The following is a 20,041-nucleotide window of genomic DNA, read 5'->3' as shown; positions in this document are numbered from 1 at the left end:
TGGTCAAACAGGAGACGGCAAGAGTGAACATCAACATTTTAGGAATCAGTGAATTAAAATGGACTGGAATGGGTGAATTTAACTCAGATAACCATTATATCTACTACTGTGGGCAAGAATCCCTTAGAAGAAATGGAGTAGCCGTCATAGTCAACAAAAGAGTCCAAAATGCAGTACTTGGATGCAATCTCAAAAACAAAAAATGACCTGTCTTCGTTTCCAAGGCAAACCATTCAATATCACAGTAATCCAAGCCTATGCCCCAACCAGTAACGCTGAAGAAGCTGAAGTTGAACAGTTCTATGAAGACCTACAAGACCTTTTAGAACTAACACCCAAAAAAGATGTCCTTTTCATTATAGGGGACTGGAATGCCAAAGTAGGAAGTCAAGAAATACCTGGAGTAATGGGCAAATTTGGCCTTGGAGTACAGAATGGAGGGCAAAGGCTAACAGTTTTGCCAAGAGAATGCACTGGTCATAGCAAACACCCTCTTCCAATAACAGAAGAGAATACTCTACACATGGACATCACCAGATGGTTAATACTGAAATCAGATTGATTATATTCTTTGTAGCCAAAGGTAGAGAAGCTCTATACAGTCAGCAAAAACAAGACTGGGAGCTGACTGTGGCTCAGAGCATGAACTCCTTATTGCCAAATTCAGACTTAAACTGAAGAAAGTAAGTAAAACCACTAGACCATTCAGGTTTGACCTAAATCAAATCTCTTACAGCTATACAATAGAAGTGACAAATAGATTCAAGGGATTAGATCTGACAGACAGAGTGCCTGAAGAACTATGGACAGAGGTTTGTGACACTGTACAGGAGGCAGGGATCAAGACCATCCCCAAGAAAAAGAAACGCAAAAAGGCAAAATCACTGTCTGAGGAGGCCTTACAAACAGCTATGAAAAGAAGAGAAGTGAAAGGCAAAGGAGAAAAGGAAAGATACTCCCATTTGAATGCAAGTTCCCGATAGCAAGGAGAGGTAAGAAAGCCTTCCTCAGTGATCAATGCAAAGAAATAGAGGAAAACAATAGAACGGGAAAGACTAGTGATTTCTTCAAGAAAATTTACCAAGGGAAGTTTTCATGCAAAGATGGGCTTAATAAAGGACAGAAATGGTATGGACCTAACAGAAGCAGAAGATTTTAAGAAGAGGTGGCAGGAATACACAGAATTATACAAAAAAGATCTTCACGACGCAGATAATCATGATGGTGTGGTCACTCCCCTAGAGCCAGAAATCCTGGAATGCGAAGTCAAGTGGGCCTTAGGAAGCATCACTACGAACAAAGCTAGTGGAGGTGATGGAATTCCAGTTGAGCTATTTCAAATCCTGAAAGATGATGCTGTGAAAGTGCTGTACTCAATATGCCAGAAAATTTGGAAAACTCAGCAGTGGCCACAGGACTGGAAAATGTTAGTTTTCATTCTAATCCCAAAGAAAGACATTGCCAAAAAATGCTCAAACTACTGCACAGTTGCACTCATCTCACACACTAGTAAAGTAATGCTCAAAATTTTCCAAGCCAGGCTTCAACAATGCATGAACTGTGAACTTCCAGATGTTCAAGCTGGATTTAGAAAAGCCAGAGGAACCAGAGATCAAATTGTCAACATCTGTTGGATCATCAAAAAAGCAAGAGAGTTCCAGAAAAACATCTCTTGCTGCTTTATTGACTATGCCAAAGCCTTTGACTGTGTGGATCAAAACAAACTGCAGAAATTTCTTCAAGAGATGGGAATACCAGACCACTTGATCTGACACCTGAGAAATCTGTATACAGGTCAAGAAGGAACAGTTAGAACTGGACATGGAACAACAGACTGGTTCCAAATTGGGAAAGGAGTACATCAAGGCTGTATATTGTCACCCTGCTTATTTAACTTATATGCAGAGTACATCATGAGAAGTGCTGGACTGGATGAAGCACATGCTGGAATCAAGACTGCCAGGAGAAATATCAATAACCTCAGATATGCAGATGACACCACACTTATGGCAGAAAGTGAAGAGGAACTAAAGAGCTTCTTGATGAAAGTGAAAGAGGAGAGTGAATAAGTCAGCTTAAAACTCAACATTCAGAAAACTAAGATCATGGCATCTGGTCCCATCACTTCATGGCTAATAGATGGGGAAATAGTGGAAACAGTGAGAGACTTTATTTTGGGGGGCTCCAAAATCACTGCAGATAGTGACTGCAGCCATGAAATTAAAAGACATTTGCTCCTTGGAAGAAAAACTATGACAAACCTAGTCAGTTAGTCAGTCAATTCAGTTGCTCAGTCATGTCCGACTCTTTGCAACTCCATGGACTGCAGCATGCCAGGCCTCCCTGTCCATCCTAGACAGCTTATGAAAAAGCAGAGACATTACTTTGCCAGCAAAGGTCTATCTAGTCAAAGCTATGGTTTTTCCAGTAGTTATCTATGGATGTGAGAGTTGGACTATAAAGAAAGCTGAGCACCGAAGAATTGATGTTTTTGAACTGTGGTGTTGGAGAAGACCCTTGAGAGTCCCTTGGACTGCAAGGAGATCCAACCAGTCCATCCTAAAGGAAGTCAATCCTGAATATTCATTGGAAGGACTGATGCTGAAGCTGAAACTCCAATACTTTGGCCATCTGATGTGAAGAGCTGACTCATTTGAAAAGACCCTGATACTGGGAAAGATTGAAGGTGGGAGGAGAAGGGGATGACAGAGGATGAGATGGTTGGATGGCGTCATGGGCTCAATGGACATGAGTTTGAGTAAACTCTGGGAGTTGGTGATGGACAGGGAGGCCTGGTGTGCTGCAGTCCATGGGATCGCAAAGAGTCGGACACGACTGAGCAACTGAACTGAACTGGAAAGACTTTCATGTGCTAATATATTTTGCCCCTTCACATATGTATCCATTACAAAATGCCTGGTCCTAGTAGACTCAAAAAACGTTCAGGAATGAATGAATGATCAGGGTAACCAGCTCACATGCATAATTAAGACCAAACTCTCTTTGGCCTTCTCAGTGGCATTTGTACGTCTGGTCTTGTGCCCCTAGGGTCCATTCTCCACACAGAAGGCAGAGTGAGCTTTCAAGAAATGTGCAGATTATCACTTTATTTCCTTGCTTGAACCTCTCCAATGGTTTCCCTTCACATTATAACAAAACTCAAACTCCTTACCCTGCAAAGCCCTTCATAATCTGCCTACCTCTAACATCACATCTCATGGCCCTTCCTCTCTTGCCCTTCAGGCTCCAGCCACATTGGGATTCCTTCCAGGCTTTTGCATCAGCTGTGTTTTCTGTTTGAAGGGCTCTTGTCCCGCTTTGGAGTAATTGTCACATGACTATAACTTCACCATAAAGGTGAAAGTCTAGGAGACTTTCCCCAAACACTGTCTCATCGCCTTTCCTTATTTCCATGAAGCCTCCATTGCTGCATGACAACTGCCTCCAAATACTCTGTTATTATTTTATTTCATAATTCAACAATGATGAAATCAAGTAGGGTACAGTGGGTACAACTTCTCTCTCCTCTCTTTTTAATATTTTTTTTTAGTGGGAAACAATTTCATTATTTATTTATTTGGATGCGCTGGGTCTTTGTTGCGGTACACAGGCTTCTCTTGTTGTGGAGCAGGGACTCTGGAGTGTGCCGGCTCAGTAGTTGCAGCTCACAGACTAAGTTGCCCTGCAGCATGTAGGATCCCAGTTCCTCAAGCAGGGATCAAAGCCACTTCCCCTGCATTGGAAGGCGGACTCCCAATCACTGAACCACCAGGGAAGTCCCAATCTGTCTGTTCTCTAGGGGGTCTGAGGCTTCATTTGAGATGACTGTAATGCCTGGGAGTTGGAACAATTGGACTGATCCCCGCCTGCCTCCTCCCCACACATCTATATTGCTGGCTTGGGCTTCCTTCCAACATGGTGACTTCACCATAGCTGGACTTCTCACATGGCAGCTCAGGGTTCCAAGAGACCAGGGCAGAAGCTGCCAGTCCTCTTTAAAGGACTTGGAACCATTATAGGGTCCTTTCTCCCATACTCTATTGGTCAAAGCAGACCCAGGTCGACTCAGATTCAAACGAAGGGCCATCTCTAATGTGCCAGACCCATACTCTGGCAATAAGACCATTTTCTCATTAATTTCTCTGTTTACATGTATCAGTTGCTTATTGAGCAAGCCGCAGGAATACAAACAAACCAGTTTCTTTCTCTCATCGTTGCTTCTAGATGAACTATGTTGATTCTCCTTTTCCTGTTTCTTAATAGCATCTTGGGCAGATCTTCTAATGTTCCTGTCACTTTAATTTATTAAAGGCCTGGCCTCATTTAAGCTGGTCCATCTAATTGAAGGCTAACTCCTTTCGCTCCTGGGCAGGGCCTGGATTGAACTTGAGGGAGCAGGAAGAGGCATGGTCTGCCCTTAGACTCCTCACCACTTTCCTGGCCAAAGTCCTTTTCTCTTTTTCACAGGGTCAGGAAAGAGAAATTAGGGGGAAAGTTCCTCTTAGAAGAGGCCATCTCCTCTCTAGCTGTGCATGTACCTGGTGTGGTAGGCATCGAGATGCCAACTGTCCTGTGGGTGCACTGCAGGGTTGCCCCACTCCTCAGTTCCCTATTGTGCTCCTTTTTCAGGTCTATACCTGACCCCCCCACTCAGCGATTGCCCCAACTCTATGCCCACAGCCTGTAGCCTATGGGGCCTCTTCACCTGCAGGTTTCCCTCTTGGGAGATCATGGGCAAGGCAGCTCATGGCCATTCACCTTCCCCACACCCCCCAACCTGTGGGAAATGACTGCTGGATGTCCCGAAGTGTCCCCTCTCCCTGTCCCCTGTCGCTATTCACTTCTCCATCCATCCAAGCCCCAGCCAGATAGCACACGGGCTAATCTGAATGGCAAACCCAGCTCCAGGGAGAGGAGGGGAAGACACCAGCAACCCAGGTATCCAATGACTGCCCCTCCCTCTCTCTCCTCCCCCCACCCCTGCCCCTGGCCCTCTGCTTACTGAGACTGAGGAAGGGTGTGCTGGGTGATGTTTGAGCCTAACAGGACTACTTCAGCCATCTCTTATTAATAATAAATCCTGTAGACAGACGTGTCCAGCCCCAAACTGCTGCTTCTTTGTTTTAAAAAGTGGGGAGGGGTGCTTAAGACACCTTTCTCCTAAGCGCTGGATCCAGTTTCTGATGTGAAAAACAATAAAGTCCACCCCACATCCTGAATCCATGATTGTGGTCCGTCTCTCCACTCAAATATGAGATCCATGAGAGCAGGTCCTGGATGTTTTATTCCCCCAGTGGATCCCTGGTGCCTAGGTACACAGGTGGGGCTCCACAAAGAGATAAAGAGCAGAAGAAAAGGGCCTGCTACGTCCTGAATGACCTGAAAGGATGGCCAGAGTGGTCAGATGCACCAGTTAGCTCCCTTCCTACTGGCTCCAGCTGTGAGGTTCTGGCCACAGATGCAGAGTTTTGCTTCTGGCCTCTGGCTGCTCCCCTGGTCTAGTTCTCTCCAGGGGTGGCTGGTCTGGGTGGGGAGGCAGAACTCCATGTGGGTGACTTGTGAAGTTGAGAGCCTGGGACATGCTACAAGGGCTGGGGTAGTGTCCCTGGGGCCCCATCAGAGACTGACTAAAGGGGAGGGGTGCCCTTCTTAGCTATCCATCCCTCCGAGGCAACAGCTTGGAATGGGTGTAACCCAAGAGCAAAGAGGCAGAAGAGAAAATACCTTTCTCCCACGAAGCATGTCCTGCGTGGCCGGCCCACACCCACTCTGTGATTGCTGGCCAGAAGCACACTCTGACCAGGGTGTCCTCCAGGGCGGCCCAGGCCTCAGTGGTGGACAGACCACCAAGGGCAGCTGCCTCGGCAGGGCTACCCCACCCAGACCGTCCCTGGCTTCCCTCCAAAGCCTGAGGAGGGCTCCGGCCCCAGGCCCTGAGGCTTTATCTGAGCAGCCTGCAGTCAGAGAGAACAGGGAGCACCCTGTCCCTAAACACAACAGGAAAACAGACATACCTTGGGGGTTGGAGGCTGAAGGGAGTCAGATAATAAGTGGTTTGGATTGGGGGGAAAAAAAAGCATTTTTTTCCCTCCTTTCATGCCAAGGCATTCAGGAGGAAACAGGAAGATGGGAGGTCCAGGGCAGAAGAAATCAGGTAGCATCTGCCAGTCCCTGCATTCAGCAGCTAGAGTGGGCTGGAGGTGGCGCGGTTTAGGTCCCTGGAGCCAGGAGCCGTGGCACCTGAGAGCCGGGCATTGGGCTGGGGGTAGGGTGGCCCTGGGGAAGGCGGCAGGCACCAGGGGAAGAGGACTGCGCTCTTGAATTTGAGGGTGTTCAGGGGTGGCTGAGGCCTGGGCCCTCAAGTTTAGGGCCAAGCCTCCATTCTGGGAACCCCTCATTATGGGAAGAGTGGGCCTCAGGGTTTTGCCTAAAGCATCTGGAGAAGACACCCCAGGGACTCAGGCTGGACCCCCACCCCCACTCCCACCCCAGGCAGCCTTGGGGCCCACGGTCCTCTTTCCTCTGTCCCCCTCCCATTTCCTGCTGTCGCCTGCTGCCTTGGCAGGAACACTCCCCTGGAAAGCAGTTTCAGACTAGAATACTTTATTCAAGAGAAACTGGCTTGGTGGTCAGACAGCCACACAAGGGCAGCTCGCTCCATGTCCAGCTTGGGGCCCACTCTTTGCCTGTGTCCTTGAGAGGGGCGGGATGATGATGCTTTGGCCACAAAGAACAATGTCTCAGCACAAGCAGCAGTTAAGAGGTGAGGCGAGACCGAGGGGACGAGGAGTGGCAGAGGCCCCCCAGGCAAGCACTGTTCTCCAGAGCTGAATGTCCGACCTCCAGGGTGCAGAGTGGCTGCCCGCCCACCCCCTCAGCAGGGCCAGGGTGGCCGGAGCAGGGGCCTCCACCCCCAACTTCCACCAGGAGCTTCCCCAGCAAGGGTTGCTGGTCTGTGCGGAGCCCAAGGTTCCGGGAGGGCAGGTGGTGGGTCTCCAGTCCTTCCTTCTCCAGCCTCCTGGAGACCCCCGGGGCCTCTGGGGCCAGGCCTGCCCCTCACAAAGCCACAAGTCTTGCTCCTTCTCAAGCTGAAGCCACATGGGTCTGTCTTCTTTCTCTCACGTTCTGTTTAAGGCACTGAATTCCTGAGGGTCCTGTCCCGTGGAGGGAGTGAGTCATTCAGCAGGGATACAATTGGCTAATAAATAGAGGGCAGGTGCCAGCAGGAGGTAACTGAGAATGTGACGGTAATAAATACACCAGCCGGGTGTGGGGGGGTCTCTCCTCCGAGGGACTGGTTACCTCCGGGAAAGAGTATCACCGCACCTGCCAGAGACCAAACACAGAAAGAGGGTATCAGCCCAGGGTGGAGGGTGGGGTCCCTCCTATGGGAGGGAGGACTTCCCAGAGGGGAAGCTTGGACAGGGAGCACGGAGAGCCTGCAGTGCTCCTGGATCTCTGCTTGCATGAGGCTGAGAAGCGGCTAGGAACTGGCCTTCACCAAGCACTTACCCATGTGCTCAGCCTTGCGCCAAGCACTCTCTCATTTACCCTTAACAATATTCCATGAGGAAGGGTGCAATTACTATCATCCTTTAGCAGACGAGCAAACGGAGGCTCAGAGAGGTTAAGAAACTTGCCCAAGGTCACACAGCAAGTTAGTGACAAAGCCGGCTTTGAACACAGTCTGGCTCCATGCACCAATGCCTTTGGTTACTTTGGGGCAGCAATCTTCAAACGAGGATACCAGAACCCCTGGATGCACATGAAGATTGTCCAAGTCCTATGTGAATATTGGTGGTTTTAAAGGAATCTGCTCCCAGCCTCTACCTGCACTCTGCCTGAAAACTGTCTGCGACAGAGGTCTGCTTCCCATCATCTCATTGCCAAAGGCCCTTCTCCCTTAGAAAGGAAGGAAGCTCCTGTCACAGTACTTTGCCTCAAGGTAAAAAGGATTCAGGGGGACACTGAATAAAAGAACAATTTGATAGATATCAGTGTAGGTGGTTGAGAAAAGAAATATGATGAGCTATTGGGTAACCAAGTCTTTTGCAAGTTGGGTGGTTTCCACGTCTATTTTCAACAAAATTGAAGAGATTAGCTAAATCATCAGCTAATATGTTAAGAGAAGTAAATTCTTATAGCAGATCACTTTCAGGTTTTCGGCAAATATTGTTAACTTGGAAGGGGTTCAAGTGCTTGAGTAACACCCAGCCCCATTTATTTATTTATGTGAACATGGTTTTTCAATCTTTTCATCTGCAAAAAATAAACAGGAATGGAATTATTGCTGAATCCTGTCTCAGTCTGGCAGGAGATAACGGGTTCTTGGCGGGTTCATCAACTAATTGAAAAGTAGCTGCATCCATCTCATTGAGATGCAACCCCAGTAAGATTGATTGTCCTTTTGTGCTTAGCATCTAGTAAAATATAATGTATTTGTGCTGTTTTAATCAATGGGTACTACTAATAATTACTGTGATAATTCATTCCAAGAAAAAATTTAATTTCGAGTTTTCTACTCACAGGAAAATTTAAAATAATTCAAACTCATATACCATTGTTGTGGCAGATAAGTAAGACAAGGTGGTACATAAAAAATGTTTGACTATTTAAAAAATATTACATTAGGCTGAAATTCTGTGGGGAAAGTAAAATGGAAAGTCATGTTCGAGGAAAAAAGAAGCAATGGAAATATGCAGCTATTAAAGGAGAGTGTTCATATATTTTTTGATGTTGTTAAATAATTTTTAAAAAGTGGATGATCATATTAAATTAGGATGGCTTATTCCACAGGATACCTCTGGAGAGTGATATAATGGCTTTATATTAAAATACTAATATATTACATCCTTTGCAACTATCTACAATGTTGATGAAAAAGGTTAATGTCAACTTAAAAATGAACAAGGGGGCACGTGGGCTTTGGAAGTTCTTTCAAGAGATTCCCAAATGAAACATTTGAAGACTGCTACCCCAGCAGCTAGGACAGGACACTTTCCATCTGGGGCTGCCTGGTTGGGGAGCCCAACCAGGACTGCCAGCCCCTCCCCTAGTCACTGCTTGGAACCAGGGGAGAAATAAGGGCTACATGCCTGTAGGGACCAACCTCTGAGAAGCCCTAGCTTCACGGAGTGGGGTGGACGTGTCTGCTCCTGCAGGGACAGGCTCACAGGGTAGGGCTTGGCCAGCCCCAGCCCCATGACATGAGAAGATCTGTGGAAAAGACAGGACTGTGGAGACAGTCCTGTTGCTGGGAGGAGACTGGCCTTGGAGAACCACAGTGTGACTGAGTTACTGCGCATGTGAGGTACTTTATTTTTCCTGCTTACTCTCACAGATTCGGGGTTGCCCTTTGCTAATTCTGCTCTTCCAACACTCAGGCCTGGATCCCAGCCACCTTCTCCAGAGGTGAAACCAAATGGACAGGTAACATGGACAAAGAAAGAAAAGCAAGTAGACCCCAAGGCTCTCTGGGAGAGTGAAAGAAATACTGGTCTGAGAGCCAGTGAGGGGCTCTACCTTCCCTAGGGCCTCCAAGAGGTAGCCCTGGCTAAATTTTTGGACTTAAAAAAAAAAAACTGTTACTTCTTTTTTTTTTTTGGCCACACCCTGCAGCATGTGGGACCTTAGTTTCCTGACCAGGGATCAAACCGGCAACCCGTGTGTTGAGAGGTGGAGTCTTAACCACTAGACCACTGGCCTGTGTGTGTGCTAAGCCGCCTCATTCGGGTCTGACTCTTTACCACCCTAAGGACTGTAGCCCACCAGTCTCAGTCCCTAAATTTTTGGACTTTCTAACACTAGAGTGTAAGCCCTGTAAGGGCAGAAATATTATTGGTCTGCCCAAGAAAGTACCTGGCACACAGTAAGTGCTTGGTAAATGTTTGTAGATTGACCAAATGCTTGTTTGACCCCCCTGACGCTCATTCTACACACAGAAAAACTAGGCTCAGAGAGGTGATGTGACTTGCTCAAGGCCACACAGAAACTTAGAACTAAGCCGGGACGGCTTCCTGGTTCTTGTCTCAGTTCACCTGAGGCTTCCTAGGCCCTGGCATCTCTAGGTTCTGGCCCGCACCGCTGGCTTTGTCCCTCCCCGACCACTGACCATGCTGGCAGGGTGGGGCTCCCCTCTGGCCCAGCCTCCTTGCCATCCCTGGCACCCCCGCGCACTCACAGGTGACAGTCTTTGTGTTTCTGCTCCTTTCTCTTCCTCTGGCCCCTGACCTTGGCTCTCCTCCTGCAATAAGCCAAAAGCGTCAAGACAGAGCAGCTGGGGGCCCCCATGCTAGGTCAGGGGTTGGCAGGCCTGAGAACAGCCTGGCACCCCTGCCAGGCTGCTTACCTTTTTGGCTTCGTCTTCCCCCACCGAGGTCTGGAAAAACAGAGAGAGGAATGGTGGAGAATCAGGACAGCTGTAGGTGGGGGCTCCCTGGCCAGACTCCCCTGGCCATCACTGGGGCTGGCCCTGTAGTTGGGGCTGAAGCCACTAGGGGGTAGCGTGGAGCTGGTGAGGGAGAGATGCCCAGAGGCCTGGGGGCTTCCACTCCCACTCTAGTAGGCCCTGGTGACCCCACTATGAGAGGTGCGAGTGCTCTCTTGGGGGTCCTCTCCACACCCGTCTGCTCTCCTCTGCTTCTTGGAATCAAATCTGGGGACTGAGTCTGCTCTCTGCAGCCTTTCTCTGTTCACGTCCTTCCCTTGCACCTGCCAGGGTGCCCTTTCCTTCCAGAGTGCCCTCTGGGAATGTCCTCACTGGCAGTGAGTGAGGGGCAAGGCCACCTGTCAAGGCACAACGGCCACCACCCTACCCTGGGGACGTGTGATGTTGCAGCAATCTCAGGGATCAGGGTGAGGGAGCAGGATGACGGGAGGTGATCGAAAGCCCCACAGTCACCAGACTTGTCCTGGCTCTGTCTCCCGGGGCCGTGGCTGTTGGCCCAGAAGAGAGAAGAAAGGTGGCCCTGTTGCTCAGCCCTCTGGAAGGCGACAGTCTTCCCTGGGAACCAGGGTGGGGGTGTGGGACAGCGTGGTGACAGTCAGCTTTGGGCCAGGGAAGGCTGCCCTAGGCTGGCCGTCCTCTTGGGAGCCAGGGCAGGGTACCAGCACCTTCTGGGACTGTTTGGTCTTGTCTCTGCCATCTGGGACCAGTCAGAGACACTCTTGTACCCTTAATCTTCTCATCTGTCTGCCCCAACATAGAGGTTATGAGGGCAAAGGTGATGGGGAAGGTGAAAGGTCACTGTCTAGCACTGTGCTAAGGAGGATTTGCTACTGAACTGTTGTTACATGGCCAAGCCCTGGCAAGGGAGGATGGGAGGAAACTGAGGCAGGGCTTCTAGCAGTGGTATAGGTCCAAGAGCAGTGGCCAGAGCCCTGGACACCAGGCAGGACCAAGCCCAGGGCAGTACTGGGGTGTCTGTAGAGTGTGGTAATGGCCATGAGAGGTAGCAAGAGAAAGGGAAGGTTTAGGGGTCAACAGGCTGGGGTCAACCCACTAGCTGTGGCAAATCATGTAACCATAGCAAGCCTCGGTTTCCTCATCTGTAAAATGGGTGGTTAGGAGACCAAGGACCTGGTCTGTCTTGCTCACCACTGTATCCCAAGCATCTGAGACCATACCTAGCATACAGTAAGTGCTCAATAGATGTCTGCTGATTAAATCAGAAACACACTCAGGTCGGGTGCCTATGTTGGGCGAGGCACAGAGGAGATGCACCATAAACGGTGGCTCTCCCCCTCTTCCTGCCCCATGACATGGCTCAGGACCTCGGTCCCATGCCTCCATCCCATGGCCCAGAGGTATCAGGAGTGTCCCTGAACCAGTTGCCGGTGCCAGGCCTGCTGCTCCTGGTAACTAATGCTAAGAGTGCCCTGGGCACCAGCAGCAAGATGTGTTGGGGAGAGGCTCTGCCAGGTGGAGACTCGACTTTAAAGAAAGCCTGTGCCTCCTTCCCTCTGCCCCTTCCCTCCTACCAGGGTTTGTCTGTTTTTGAGCTCCTCAATCCCGTTGCCCCCTCCCGTGGGTCCAAGTGCCTCTTCCAGGGCCCTGGCATCCCCCTCCCGGCTCGAGGAGGGAGACAGCGTGCCCAAGCCTGGCCAGTTTGGGAGGGACCCTGGCTCCCTCTGGCCCTGTGAGTTCTCAGTAGCTATGCTCCAGCTCCTGGGACCAGCTCCCTGGGCTGTCACTGGTCCCCAGTTTCCCTGGTCTCCATCAACAGGGAAGGAGGCACAGACTGCCGCACGCATGGCCAACCCCTGGCTGATGCCGCCAGGTGTGTGGGGGCCGTCCCGGCCGCACCCGTGGACCCACCTGCACTCGCAGCTGATGTGCTGAGAGAAGCTCATCTCCACAAAGAAGGGCAAGTCCAGAGCGCGGTACTTCAGGAGCTGTGAGGAGACAAAGGTTGGGTGACTGGACTGCGGGGTGGCCTTCAGGTTTCCAATACTCCATCCGGCCACCCGTTAGGGGAGGACCAGACTCCCTACTTCCCACCAGCCTTGGTACTGCATGGGCTTCCCTGGTGGCTCAGATGGTAAAGAATCTGCCTGCAATGCAGGAGACCTGGGTTCAATTCCTGGGTAGGGAGATCCCCTGGAGAAGGGATAAGCTACCCATTCCAGTATTCTTGGGCTTCCCTGATGGCTCAGATGGTAAAGAATCTGCCTGCAATGCGGGAGACCTGGGTTCAATTCCTGGGTAGGGAAGATCCCTTGGAGGAGGGCTTGGCAACCCACTCCAGTATTCATGCCTGGAGAATCCCATGGACAAAGGATAGCTGGTGGGTTACAGTCCGCGGGATCGCAAAGAATCGGACACAACCGAGCAACTAACACTTACTTACTTACTTCTGTACTACACACCCTCATTCCACTTGGAGTGCGGGGCAAACAGCCCTCCTACCTGCCTGCGGACCCGAGGGAGGCTCCCATCCCCCCCTCATCCCAGGGCCATCAGCAAAGCACAGGGTAGGAAGGTGGCCCATGCTCTGAAGGCAGCAAGACCTATGTTCAAATCGTGGCTTTTCCACTTGCTAAGTAGGTGAAATATCATCTCTGAAGCTCAGCTTCCCTCTGTGAAATGGGAATATAACTTGGCTCCAAAGATTGAATGTTGAGGTAACATTTCTGAAGCACAGTGCTTGGAAATTTTTGAGGTTTCAAGTGCTCAGAAAAAAAACCCAACATTGTGAGTGTGAGTGTGGAAGCAAAGCTCAGGGCACCGAACGCTCCTGGTATAAAAAGGGACATTTTGAATCCAAACAGATTTCTTTCCCAACCTCAATGAGATATCTTGTGTCCTGGAGTAGGGCTAAGCCAGAGCCTGAGAAAGCTGGTAAGGGAGGAGGAGAGGGGGCTCAAAGATGGGGCTGGGGCTCAAGAAGGAGGAGTGCTGTGGGTAAGAACACCTGGGTATCACTTTGGGTCCTGTGACCCTGGCCTGCCCTCTCCTGGTCCCCTCTCTCGGGGGGCAGACTCTGTGGCTGTGGATGGCGGGGCAGGCTGGGACCCGAGCCGGGGCGTCTCCCTACCTGCAAGGTGATGTTGGCTGTCTCCAGGGGCATGCAGTGCATCTTTTCATCGCTGCAGCAGCCAGTGCAGCGCAGCAGGGAGACACAGGATGGGCTGAATAGGTGCTCCATCTCGCTGGGGTACTCAGACACGATGTCCACCAACCTCTCCACCGGCTGGCAGTAGCTGCGTTCCCACACTCGCTGGAAGGGCACCACTGCAAGGAGGCACAGACAGCCGGCTCAGGTCCCAGGGCAGGGCAGGCCCTCCCAGGCTCAGCCCACACCCGCTCCTCCAGGAAGCCCCCAGCCTACGTGAGCTCTCCCCTTGCTCTGAACTCTTGATGTCAATCCTCTGGGATGACAGCTGCACCCCCCCTGACCTCCCGGCTCATCTGCTAGATGGAAATCCCAGGGGAACAGAACTTCTTAGGGGCTTGCGATTCTCGGCTCTGTTCTCAGCTCAGGCGCTGGCATTGGCCTCGGGGGCCTTGCAGCTCGGAGGAGTGTGTCCTGGCAGTATCCCCAGGCCCTCTGGATCTTTTTCAGGGCCTGACCTGGTCCTCCCCTGGTCTTGAGGAATTGGCAGAATACAGTTAGCTCTGCAAGTTCTGCAAGACTGGCTTGCAGAGTCCCACAGGGAGGGTGAACCTTCCCCTTAGTCCTTATTTCCTCTTCTGTCTGGGCCAGCTCCTCTGCCTGGTGGCCCAGACTGCAGCCAGCAATGTGGCCCATCCCCGCTCTCCATTTTCCGTTGGACCACCCCTGCATGGGCCCAGGGCCACATCACTCAGATTCCCTCTTTTGGTCCATGCTCCTTGCCCCCTTCTCATTTCTAACCAAATAAAGCCCACCACCCACTCCTCTGGGCCTGCCTCCCTGCCTCCTCTCTGAAGCCTTCTCCAACTTGTCTGATATGAACAGATGTTCCTCTTTTGAGCATAACTCAGCCCCAAGGGCTTGCTTTATCTCCATCACTGGAGGCTTTTATCATTTTTACAACCGAGTTGAGGCTCCTTGAAGACAGGCACCCAAACACCCAGTAAACACAGGCTAGGTAATTACTGACTGAGTAGATGATAGTTCACTGAAAATTATCAGGGACATCCCCGACCCCCACGATGTCCTGGTGGTTGTGACCAGATCTTTGGGGGCCTGATCTGGAGTCTCTCAACAGATGCTCCTCCTTTCGGGGAGGGCCTGGGGCCTGGACCCAAACACAGACTGGCAGGAATTGAATAGCCAGAGCCAGGAGACTGGCTCCTAGTCCCGGCCCTGCGCTGGCTGTGTGACCTTGGGGAGGTCACTGCACCTTTCTGGGTGTATCAGTTTCTCCAGCTGGGGAAAAAGAAGAAGGCTGGGAAGAGATGGTTGCTAAGGGCTCCCCCAGCTCTGATAGGCGCTCTGTGTTTCTATGTGCACTGCACACACGGCCCAGCCCAGCCTTGAGACCGCGGGCAGAGACACATCGCCAATCCTGGGTCACCCTGCCCTGCACTGGATGGTCGTCCTCCTCTTGTGGGGGAGAACAGGGGAGCTGGACCACCTGGGGTCCCTGCAGCCTCTGCCCCGCTCCCAGCAGCCCCTCACTTCCTTCCACGGCCCTTCCTAGGAGGCAGAAGGGGCTGAAGTCCATTCTACAGAGCCTGCGAGGACATGAGTCTCAGGGTAATCTCGGAGGAAAAATAAACTTCAGCCCTAGCAGAGGCCCTCGGGAAAGGCTGCAAGCCGGTGGAAAATACCCAAGAGGCGGTGTGTCCACGTGGAGCTGGCTGGGGCGGCACAGAGCAATAAACCCTGCTTATCTGGGCGTCTGCGGCTCCATTCTGCCCTGTCTGTTGCAGGGGCACTAGGGCTGGGTCCGGGAATGGGAAGGGGACCAGAGGCCTCCCTGATCCTGCCTCTCCAGGCCTCTGGGCCACTCTCCCTGGACCCAAGCAGGAAGCAAGGCCATGTCCGCCAGGCAGCCCAGAGCCCCAGGAAACTGGCCTTTGCAGGCAGAGGTCAGAGGAGCAGCTCCCTAATGTAACTCCATGAGTGCGTGTTTAGTCTAAAAGCTTCATGAGCACTACGTAACTCTCAACGCTTAATCTCTGCCTTGGAAAACGTAAATAACAGCAGAGGAATAGTTGGCTGCCAAAGTGCCATAGAAGGTTCAGGGTCCCACCTCGGGACCAGCCATCAGGAAGAGTGCAAAAGCAGAGGAGTGGCCCCCAAGGCCCCTATCATCCCACAAGCAGACTCCAGCCCACCCGGGCTGTGGGGCCACTGCTGGGTTAAGCAGAGCCCGGGAGGGCTGAGAAGGAAGAAGAGACTTCCTGTTCCCCCCCCCCCACCCACCACACGGACTGTGTCAACAGGACCCAGGCTCCAGGGCCCTGAAGCCCGGCACGTCCTGGGCCACATAGTCCAGATGGCGCTGGGAGAGAGCGGGGAAGGCGGTGGGCTGGGCCTGGCTTACCTGGTGGCCATCAAGGAAGAGGGTCGCTTATCCCTGGCGCTGCTGTCTGGGGGTGTGGGAGAGTCAGAGGGTGCTGGGCAAGAGGCCGGCTGAGAGATGTGGTGACCGCTCCCAGATGTGGGCTGAGCTCCTCAGCAAAGAGCTCTGCTCATCTGCTCCTGAGAGCACTTCCTCTGGCCCCCGACCTGCTCAGAGGCCAGGGTTGCAGAGAGGAACGGGGTGGGGGAGGGGGGTTGCCTGTGGCCCAGGCAGGCCCCTGGCTGCCCCCAGGGCCATGAGTGGGCTCTCTTGCCAGCCCCTGGGCAAGCTTCTGGTCTGGCTACAGATGCCTACCACCCAGGACAGAGGAGATCCCCGGATGGGAAGTGTTTCATCCTGAGAGCAAGCTCCTGGGGAGGCCACTGGGTGGGGGTGGGGGGACAGGACTGGGCAGAGCCACGAACCACCAGCCCAAACCCAGCAGGTATCCCCTCCGTGGTCACCGGCAGAGCACACAGCCAGCCTGCTTCGAGAGACACCCTGTTCATGCCTGCTCAGCTGTGAGCCATGGGGAGGCTTGGTGTCATGCACTCCAGCTCTGCACATGTCCTGAGGGGTGTCTGAGCCTTTAGGCAACAACCCCAAGGGCCTCTCTGAGCCCCAGAGCCTTCATCTACAAAATGTGGAGAATATGAGTGCTTTCCTAGTTCACAGCTTGTGGTCAGTATGGATTTATAGTAAGTGGCCGATACTATTACCATGAATAGTGACAGTAAAAAAAATCAACATCTGTGGCTGCAGAATACAGAGCATGCTGTCTCTTGTCTGGTATTATGAGGGGATGTCATTTTCAGGGTTTTGATAACTGGGGTCCAAAGTTCTTTCCCTGGTCACAATACAGGCTCCCTAATCGATGATGATGATGACAAGGGAGCTGCCCTAAGGGATTGAGACTTCTCAGCCTCCTCACCCAGGTCCCTGGGATATATATACTCTTGGGACTCCTCTATGGAGTCACAGAATCCTGCCAACTGGGAAAAAGAACTTTTAGATATCATTTGGTCTAACACTCCAATTTTACAGATGATGAAACTGAAGCTCAGACTTCTTTGTCCAAAATATACTAAAAGGATCAAAAGGGCCATGGGGTGGAGGTAAGTGATGGGTCCCTCACCAAATCCCAGAAAGCCTAATATTGTGCCAGTCCCAGAGGGGACAGCAGGGCTAGGGAGAAGGTATCAGTGAAATCAACGACTGCTACTGCCCCCACCTTCTCAGTGCCCAACGGGCCTGAGACTCAAGCTGGCAGAGCATGACCAAGTCCAGGAGAGGCTGGCTACCAGGCGGTAGAGGGAGGGTGTTCCCAGCACGCAGAGTCTACCACGCGTGTGTGTGCGCACGTCCCTACACGCTCTCTTTCTTCCGTGGGAAGTGGTGTGTGGCCTGTCTGCACGTCTCGGAGAGGCAGGGAGGGAGGAGCAAGGCGGGGGGCCTGGCATGGGCCTCCTGCCTTCTACACGTATGTCTCTTTGGCAAATGTCTTGCCCTTTGAAGATTCTCCCTTGGTGCAACCTAGGGTGGGGAGTGGAGGGGCCGGGAAGGGCATGACTCACTCTGTCTGTGTGTAATCAATGGAGAGGCCTCCTCAGGTCCCTGAAGTTCCTCCAGCCTGGCTGCTGGGAAGTCCTCTTGCCCTTCCCTGGTCCTCTTGATTGCTGGCCCACTGCAGCCTGCTTCTGACCCTCCGTCTAGCCCTTGGCACTCATCACTGCACTGCCTTCCAAGACCCCATCTGCCCCCTTAGAGCGTGCTGGGAAAGGGCTCTGAGCCAACTGTTTGGACACTGGGTATATGCGCTCCTGCCCTGCTCTCTGGATGCCCAGTGACCCTGGCCCAGGAAGAGACCTCTCTAGGCCTCCGGGTCACAATGCAAGGGGGATCTCTCAGGCCCTGCCAACTCTGTCAGCTAGGGCCTCAGCCAGCTTGCAGTCTCTTCCAACTTAATATTGGCCTGCACCCACTCTTCATGCCAACACTTTCCCATCCGCTGCTGAGCTCTGGGATGTGAGGGCTTGGGGAGCCCTGCACCACCCCCTCCCCGCCCAGCCAGCTTACCTTCCACCTCTGATGAAATGTTCCCAGAAGACAAGGCCCACTGCTGTGGACAGAAAGGTGCAGAGGTGAGGGGGGTGACCTTGGGCCTCTGTGCTCTGGGGTCCCGTGTGTTGGCAAGAGCACAGAGGCCCCCTCCACCCTCCTGCCCACCTGCTGCTCGGACACGCTGCCCCGTCTCAAGGCTTACTCTTTCCAGGTGCAACTGACAACTTGAGGGAGCCTGGATGGGTCCCACTTTCTCTGGCCTCAGCTTCTTCATTTGGAAAGGGTGGGAGACTAGAGAAGCTTTGGAGACCCATTTGCCTGCTATGTCCCAAAGATCTGGTGAGACTATGGGGGTCTCCCTTCTACCCAGCCCCCAGGCAGCCCAGCTAGGTCCTGTGCAGCTTGCCTTGGCCGGGTGCCAGAGCCCAGGGGGAGGCCATCAGCTGGTGGGAGCAGAGGCGCTGGAGCTGGTGGCGCCAGGAGCTGCTGCTGCCGGTAAAGTTACACCTCTAAGCAGCCCTGCAGCAGGCGGGCGGGCGGAGGGTGGTACGGCTCTCCTGCCCCCTCGTGGGACTTGCCCAGCCCACCCACTTCTGCGCTGGGGCCGGGGACTCCCAGGGCAGTGGGATAGGGCAGTGGGGGTACCGTGGTGGGAAGGGAGCTTCATTGGCTTTGTCAGGATTTCACTGCCCCAGCTGGCTTGCAGCCAGACTCACCCAGCTCCTGGGAAAAGGGCTCTGCTCACTTCCCCAGGCCCTGCACTCAGGACCTCCGGCTGCCCACCCCGGGAAAGAGGGCACAGTGGGACTCTTGTCTCACCCCCCCGCCCCAGCCCACCCAGAAGCCCTGGGCTCCGCCCGGAGCCTTGGCGGGGACAGGGCCCAGCCTCCCCCACCAATGGCCTCTTGGGCTGGCTTCCCTTCCACCAGGCCAGGTCAGAGGTCCCGGGGGCGCCTGCCTGGTCACAGGGCCTCGACCCTGACCACAAGGCCAGGGACCCGCCTGGGATTAGCAGAGAGATGCTTTTAGCAAAGCCACCGGGGGCTCCAGGGGCCAGACAGGAAACCTCCCTCCCTTCTCTGTGGCTTCCCTGCCCCCGCCAAGACAGACCCCCAGGGGCTGGAGTCTGGGACAGTCCAGCCTGAGGTCTCCTCCCAGAGGACTGGGTCTGGCCTGGCTCCTGGGAAGCGTGTGGACATCCTTGAGGGTGCCAGTGCCCGCTGTGGGTCTGGGATTTCAGAGCCCCGCCTCTCCCCATTCCCAGTCTGGGGGTGGGAGTCTTACCTGGGGGGGCACGGCGGGCAAAGCCAGCCCCGTCAGGAGCTGCAGGAAGCAAGTGAACAGTCTCATGGTAGGCATCTTCTCAGACGTACCAAACCAGGGGGTTGCAAGAGAAAACCACCATGCTCATCTCCAGGGGGAGCCCCTGGCGCAGGACCGGAGTTGGATGGGAGCTGGATGCCCCCCTCACTGCTGCCCCGAGGTCGACCTGAGCATCCTCTGAAAGCCCTGGAGATTCTGGAGGCCCCCGCAGGTAAGGCTGATGCAGAGAGTCCGGCGGGGCCGGGCGGCGTGGGGCAGGCGGGTCCCTGGGAGGGCCGGTCAGGAGTCCCAGCGCGATCCCGGGTCCTCTCTCTCTGGTAGCCGGCCAGTGATGCGGCTTCTCGCTCAGACAGCAGCTCCCTTCTGGGACTTAAAGCTTGTTGGCGGCGGTGTTTCAGGGGCCGCGGACGGGGCGGGGCCGCACGGCCGCCCCGCCCACCGCCGACGAGGCTCCAGACCCGAGTCCCAGGGAGAGGCCGAGCCCAGCGGGGCCAGAGGGCGGCCGGCCGGCGTGGATCTGAGCCCCAGCTCCCTCAGCCCGTGGTGCCTGAAAGGGCCGATCCCCACGCGGACTTGAAAGAAGGCCAGTCAGACCCGTGTCCGCATCCTCCCCGGCGACACTCGGAGCCTGCTGCCGCCGCCCAGCACGGGGCACCATCGGACT

At 53.4% G+C, this 20,041-nt stretch overlaps 1 protein-coding gene across 3 annotated transcripts; it reads right to left on the bottom strand.

Annotated features, from left to right (window-relative positions):
* Positions 1–6,589: 6,589 nt before the first annotated feature.
* PGF (placental growth factor) lies at positions 6,590–19,763 on the bottom strand. 3 transcript variants are annotated; one of them, XM_043920842.1, is made up of 7 exons: positions 19,339–19,763; positions 18,070–18,112; positions 13,536–13,732; positions 12,317–12,393; positions 10,349–10,378; positions 10,181–10,243; positions 6,590–7,326 (listed from the first exon to the last, which is right to left on the bottom strand). In XM_043920842.1, exons 1-7 carry the CDS (start codon positions 19,411–19,413, stop codon positions 7,299–7,301), a joined length of 513 nt encoding a protein of 170 aa, XP_043776777.1. In that variant the 5' UTR covers positions 19,414–19,763; the 3' UTR covers positions 6,590–7,298. The 3 variants fall into 3 exon arrangements, with proteins under 3 accessions (XP_043776777.1, XP_043776778.1, XP_043776779.1); XM_043920843.1 differs by lacking the exon at positions 10,181–10,243 and having other exon boundaries at positions 19,339–19,762; XM_043920844.1 differs by lacking the exons at positions 10,181–10,243; positions 10,349–10,378 and having other exon boundaries at positions 19,339–19,762.
* Between the last annotated feature and the right edge of the window lie 278 nt (positions 19,764–20,041).

Source organism: Cervus elaphus, chromosome 12, assembly GCF_910594005.1.
Source record: "Cervus elaphus chromosome 12, mCerEla1.1, whole genome shotgun sequence".
Lineage (NCBI taxonomy): Eukaryota > Metazoa > Chordata > Mammalia > Artiodactyla > Cervidae > Cervus > Cervus elaphus.
This window is presented reverse-complemented; position numbering and strand designations above follow the sequence as displayed.

Coding starts and splice junctions, on each gene's coding strand:
- PGF (XM_043920842.1), bottom strand. CDS start 19,413: ATGCCTACCATGAGACTGTTCACTTGCTTCCTGCAGCTCCTGACGGGG. Junction 18,113..19,338: donor TGCCCGCCGTGCCCCCCCAG/GTAAGACTCCCA, acceptor TTCTGTCCACAG/CAGTGGGCCTTGTCTTCTGG. Junction 13,733..18,069: donor CATTTCATCAGAGGTGGAAG/GTAAGCTGGCTG, acceptor GCCTCCTTGCAG/TGGTGCCCTTCCAGCGAGTG.